The sequence below is a fragment of the Priapulus caudatus genome, unplaced genomic scaffold (genome assembly GCF_000485595.1).
Source record: "Priapulus caudatus unplaced genomic scaffold, Priapulus_caudatus-5.0.1 Scaffold470, whole genome shotgun sequence".
Taxonomy (NCBI): domain Eukaryota; kingdom Metazoa; phylum Priapulida; class Priapulimorpha; order Priapulimorphida; family Priapulidae; genus Priapulus; species Priapulus caudatus.
In genome coordinates this window covers 53,893-60,071 of record NW_014577531.1, presented here as the reverse complement: position 1 = coordinate 60,071, position 6,179 = coordinate 53,893, and the positions used below count along the sequence as shown (strand labels likewise).

General features: G+C 42.3%; 1 protein-coding gene across 1 annotated transcript in view; it reads right to left on the bottom strand.

The window, feature by feature from the left end:
* Positions 1–6,179, bottom strand: part of LOC106810746 (organic cation transporter 1-like) — a 29,316-nt gene that overhangs the window by 200 nt on the left and 22,937 nt on the right. The window contains exons 2-3 of the mRNA XM_014814190.1: positions 2,153–2,256; positions 4–1,553 (exon numbers count right to left, since the gene is read on the bottom strand). Of these exons, the coding sequence (XP_014669676.1) occupies positions 4–1,553; positions 2,153–2,230 (1,628 nt within the window). The 5' untranslated portion in view covers positions 2,231–2,256. The remainder of the gene's footprint in view (positions 1–3; positions 1,554–2,152; positions 2,257–6,179) is intronic.

The following is a 6,179-nucleotide window of genomic DNA, read 5'->3' as shown; positions in this document are numbered from 1 at the left end:
GGCAAAGTCTGATAGTCTTTACCTATGTAGACGACATAAGGCACTGCTATCGTGCCCAGCGCTGCAACGAATTGACTAAAACCGGTGCCCAGACCACGCACCACTGTCGGGTACACTTCTCCCGCGATTAGGTATATGTCAACAAACGACGCAGATATGCCGAACTTTCCGATGACTGTCAACATTATAGTTATCCATAGATGGTCGTCGTCCAGCGGCACCAGCACTGTCGTGATACAGGCCACGCCAGAAACGACCATGGCCAGGCAGAGCGGGCCGCGACGTCCCCAGCGATCTAGGACGAGCCACAGAAACGGGTATCCTAGCATCTCTGCCAGGGCTGACAGAAGCATGTTCAGATAATCCGAGCTTCCCAGTAATGGAATGTACAGGTTTAGACCCACGTACACTGTAGAGTTTGCGAACCAAATGAACGAAATTAGTAAGGTCTTGTTTCGTAGATTCTTAGTCCTGAACAAGTCCCTGAAGTTGTATTTTCTGGCCGTTTGTGGCGCTTCCTCATTTCCATCATCTATGCCTGCTGTGTCTTCTTTAGGGTTTAAGTTCTCCGAAAGTATGTTTACCGGTATTTCTTTACCATTAACTTTGGCAATTTTTTGCACTAATCTCTCGGCCTCGGCTACTTTATTATTTGCCATCAACCACCGGGCCGACTCGGGCATAAAGAACCAGTACACATAAAAAATTGCAAACGGCAGGGAAGTAGCGAGAGCGAGATGTCTCCATTCACGCACTAGGTATGCAACTCCGGGCAGTAGACACAAGCCGACTGAATACGCCATGCACTGCATCAATGTGGTGAAGCTTCGCTTCTCTGGCCCAACCAACTCGATACCTATCACGAATGGAATAGTGAATATTGCAGGGATCGTGAGGCCGACCAGGAAGCGGAAGAAAGTAAAGCTGATTGGTTCCGGTGCGAAAGCCGAGGCAACCGCAGCAACAAGCTGCAGCGTGAGGCATATGAAGAATGAAAGTTTTCGTCCAAGTCTGTCCTGTAGGAATCCAAAGATGTAATTTCCACACAAGTTCCCGAGAGAGATGATGGAGAAAACCAGGGGCGTTATCCAAACCCGATCACAAACGATATCCCAAGCGGTACTGGTCGTGGAGTCGTACAGAGTCTGGTCAAAGTCCCATGCATCGTCGCAATCAATAATTGGCCACGACATATCAGGTTGCCAACTGCCATTTTGTGCTACAAGTTCGCTGTAGTTTGCATCGTACATAACACACTGAGCATAACTTTCCACTCCTTGCTTGTACTCAATGGGTATGCTCAAGCCCTTTTTGTCATCATCAGCATACTCCTTCAGTTCTTCCACGTGACACCAGTGGTCCGGCACGGCAAGGAGGAAAATGGTGACATATCCCTGGAATGCACACGGAATGCATGCAGGGATACACACTAGCCAGAATAACAACTTTTGGTAGCGTCCCCAGCTGCCGATCCGCGGCAGAACATCATCAAAATCCTGAACCATTTTCTCACTGGAGTGTTGCTGCCTGCAAGTGTCTTCCAATCCCTGTAACTGCAAAAAAAAAAAAATTTGGTTTCACGATTGAAGTTTCCTCTATTCAAAATTTTCTCTACCCACGCCACATGTGTAACAGACCTATTACATAAATTTTGATAACACATTATACAAGTGACATATTATATTATGACTTGAAAATAGATTAGTATAAAACTAACGAAGCAAATATATTTCTAGTTGTAACATGGTTCATACAGGAGGACTGAAGGACTTTTCAAGGACATTTTATCGGAAATTCAAGGACATTTTATCAGACATTTTATCGGAATTCATACACAGAACAAAACATACCTGGATTAATTTAATAACCCTATTCTTAATCACAGCATGTCACCTCTAAAACTTACCTGGATCACATTAATAAACCCTTCTAAACACTGTCACTTCTTTGATTTACTGACTTACTGTAATTTGTGATCATCATTTAACTGTCTATCGTGTCTATAGCTTTTTAAGCTCATTTAATTCATGAAATTCAAGGACTTTTCAAGCACAAAATCAACATTTACTAAATTCAAGTACTTTTCAAGGACTCCCCTCAAATTCAAGGACTTTTCAAGGATTGTGCGAACCATGTGTAAATTAAATTTTACCTTTGATAGCGGTGATGAACTTCTATGGTCGATAGACTCGGTACTGCCGTATGTGATCTCGCCTCTATGACTATTCATGCTCAGAAGCTCACATGCTTATAAACCTGTTTATACAAAAAAAACAGATAATTTAGAGATTATAATCTTTATTTGCACGCACTCTTCGTAAAACACACAAAGTTATGCATTAGTCACAATTGCATTCTGAATATAATAATAGCTCAGGCTGGCTACTTAAATTTTTGACAACCAATTACCACAGCTAATGGTACATTGCACAAGTACAGCAGTGCATAGACATGATCCATGAACTCGTTAAAGAGCTCTAGATAAACATTAAGACTTAGATGTATAATGTATTTACTACCAGTCTAAATGTTTCTCTACTATCATTCGCCTATTATTAGTAATAACTTCTGCCACTCAAATGCGCTCCTCTACCAGACACAATTTCACCGCATGCACACCAGATTGCGGCAAGGTGGCAAGAGTAAGCACAAAATTCGCATGGTTTTTGCGCTCGGTTTTAGGACGTCCCAGTCAAAAATACACGAACCAACCACGCTCCATTTGGTATGTATGGCGTAGCGCTGTTCACATTGTTTAAATTACCACACTTGCCATTTGGTACAATTAATTTACCCAGAGATCTATGTTAAATCGCTGAGGAAAAAACTCCACTCAATGTAATGTAAATGGATCAACTGCCTTGTTCATTATATGAAACTCGTAACTTGACAATTGCAGCGCGATATCGCGGAAGCGCGAAAAACCCGCGTAAGCGGCACACTAACACCAACTAGCTGCACGCAATCTTTATTGCAATCACGGTCACTATAAATGCTCCCCGCCCCCAAAGCTATTAATCGCTGAGTTGACAGTTCTGGCCATTTGCAAATCGACGGTTTTGACTACGTATCCGGAGCTAGACATTTCCTAGAAATGCTTGTAAAAATTTTTCGGGCTATGAAACGCGCTTGTTTTAATAATAGTTTAAACGTTTTCCGACATATCACAACAAAAACATGACATCGTGTTTCGCGGCATCGCCTACCAAGCGAGACGAGGTCTCTGTTGCTGGCAAGCCGCCAACTTACTCGGCTGCATAAAAAAATAGAAAAATACAAAATACTAACTCACTCGTAAACCTCAGGAATAAATGCAACAAATGCTAAATAATAGTGGGCGGAGGCTCGCGGAAATGCAGAATAACAAAATACTGCGGCACAATACCGCTACACACTATTTCGCATTACTAAGTTTTATAAATTTCTATATTAATAAAATAATAATATGTTTGTCTTTTTATGTTTGGAACTTAATAGTAAAAGGCCTAAGAGGACATGGAAATGCCCACATATCAGCGTGTCGCCCCCACCTACTCCTTACGACCCGCAACTGTAGCTCGCGAGTTCCTCCACGTCCCAAAAATGTCTGCCCCTCCACTGTGTCGCACGTCAAATTGCGGACTGTTCGCGAAACTATAGATACCGACTAAAATGCATTCGAAAAACGCATGATCCATAGCTGAATACTGTAAAATAATAATAACCAGGGTCGGCGTGCGCTCTTGCCGCGGAACTGCGCGCAAGATCTGCGCTCAGCGCTTAGCGGAAGCATGCTCTATTCTGAAAACTTCTCTGGTATCCGTCTAATCTGAATTGTTTAGCCAATATATATTCTGTGCAAGCTAGATTGGGTTGGCGGGCATATATAGAATGCACTAGAACAGGGACGCCTTGTGTTGAAACTCTTGAATACTGAGTCCAAACTTTCCAAGATATAGGAATTCTTCTTATGACGTCGAGATTTATCTTGGTGATGACACACTGTACAAAGTAATGCGCCACGAGTCTAATGCAGCAGTCTCGAAAAAAGAAAAGTGAGCCGAGAGCATGCTGCTTAAATACTACCATTATCCTCAGCACAATATAGAGCCGCCCCGAAGCTCTAGAACTTTTAACGTTAGTCATTTCTATACGCAGGTTAGATAATGTACGCTCTGATGCAGGGCGGGCACCAACAGACCCCGGTCCAATTGCTACTAGAAATTGCTTTTGATCTTAGTAAACAACATGGTACAGGTTATAAGCTGATCTGTGTGTGAGACATAACAAGAGATAACAAGAAAAGTGTAATATTTCAAACAAGCTCTGAAAACCTGGAGGACATGCGGCATCAATTATCCCGCGGGGGGGCGGGGGGGGGAGCAGGAGGGGCAACTCCATATATATAATTGCATGTAAGTATTGAGTCTAGTACTATACGCCGCGTCCAGTTGCGCAGGCGTGCGCACACTGGTATGCGGCTATAGTACTAGAGCTAGTAGGTATGTGCCGCAGGGCGTAAAATAATATAAGAGGGCAAATGCTCCTAACAAAAATTTCTAAATATAAAAATTAAATCCTATAATATTACATGAACTAAGAACAAAATATAAAAAATAATACCTCGGGCGCGAATCTATTCTGATCACATGATATAAGAGACTAGATCGAATATAAATTCTGGATACGATTGGCGTGTCTGGGTTACCTGGTAATATCATGTAGACTGTCGACTGTTTCTAAATATAAGCATAAACGCGAACGTAATTAATACTAATTTATAGTTAAACAAGGGTCAGCCGGTCTCGGAGCGTTGAGACTAAAAAATAAAGTGGCTAAAATAGATATAATAGATAAAGTTGGAATACGAATACATATAATGTTGCCGTTTATAAATATAATAATATATACCATATATAAAGTAGTCCCCAGCTGGAAATGGAAATTTAGATGTAAATATAAAAACAAGCAGAGCAAATATATATAATAATAGATTCTGGGGCCCTTAAGCGGCTCCCATACACGACACGCCTAACCTGCTGCGCTTCGCTCGTTGTTCTTTAACTCACACTTTGCCAATATATATATATATGAATATGACTGTGCGTGCCGGCGGGAGAGACCGCATTTTCAACCACTAAACTTCCTTCGCAGGTGCATCTTAAGAAATATCTTGTTCAGAGCATCACAAGTCGCTCTGATAACTGGCGATCAAGGTAAAGCGACAAGCAGAGCAACATATCGCTGCGTGCCTACACAGACTAACTAGTCACAAAACCAAACCTCTAGTCTAGCCTCGGCTGGACGTAATTCATGTAACGGTGCAAAAACATGTTACAGTTTGTATACGATGGCCAGATTTACAAATTTACCGTTCGGGAACCCTGTTTTTAACGATTTTCGGTTCCACTGCGTCTTACTTCAGAATACGTTGAGAGCCGGGCCGTGAATGATGGCATGCAACGGCATGCGCACATGGATGGGATGGATTGATAGAAAACACTAGACAGTTCTAGTAGCATCACACATTTTTAACAAACTTAAATTCCAGAACCCCTTTCAAGTCTGAGTTAGTTCCAGAGCCCCTCATTTTTTTGAACTTCGCAGTGGGCACATACTCCAGGTGGCACGAAGGCACTTGGAACGTCTGCAATGAAAAACAGAATGCCAGCGGAGCGACACGGCTATGTTCTCTAACGTTACTGCGGTGACTCTGGTGTAGAGGGGGTGGGATTCTAGGTGAAACCCTTGTTTAGTCCGCAAATGTGGTTTCACATACGTAGCGATACAAGTGGAAGGCACAGGATGAGTAATCAGGAAACCTCTGGCAAAGGAATGTTGGTGTGGGGATTGTTATGAAAGTGCCAAGCGAGGTATGCGGTGTACGTTTAAAGTGTCTTAAGATTAAGAATGGAAGTCCGATCATGACGTAGTAGCAACAAACTAATTGCAAGACTAGAATAGTAAGACTCATCCATTTACCCTACGCAAGGCCTACAGGCTGAAATATGAGAACTGCCACCTGTAAACTGAATTAACGCAGGCACAAAAACATACACAGTACTATCACCACGCACATGGCACTGGCAGTGGCTATAAGTTGCATGTAAACTACACTGTAACAGTAGCAGAATGCCAATAGGAATTATACGATTTAAAGGAGCTAAAACGGCATTCTCAACCACAATAAAAAAAAAAAT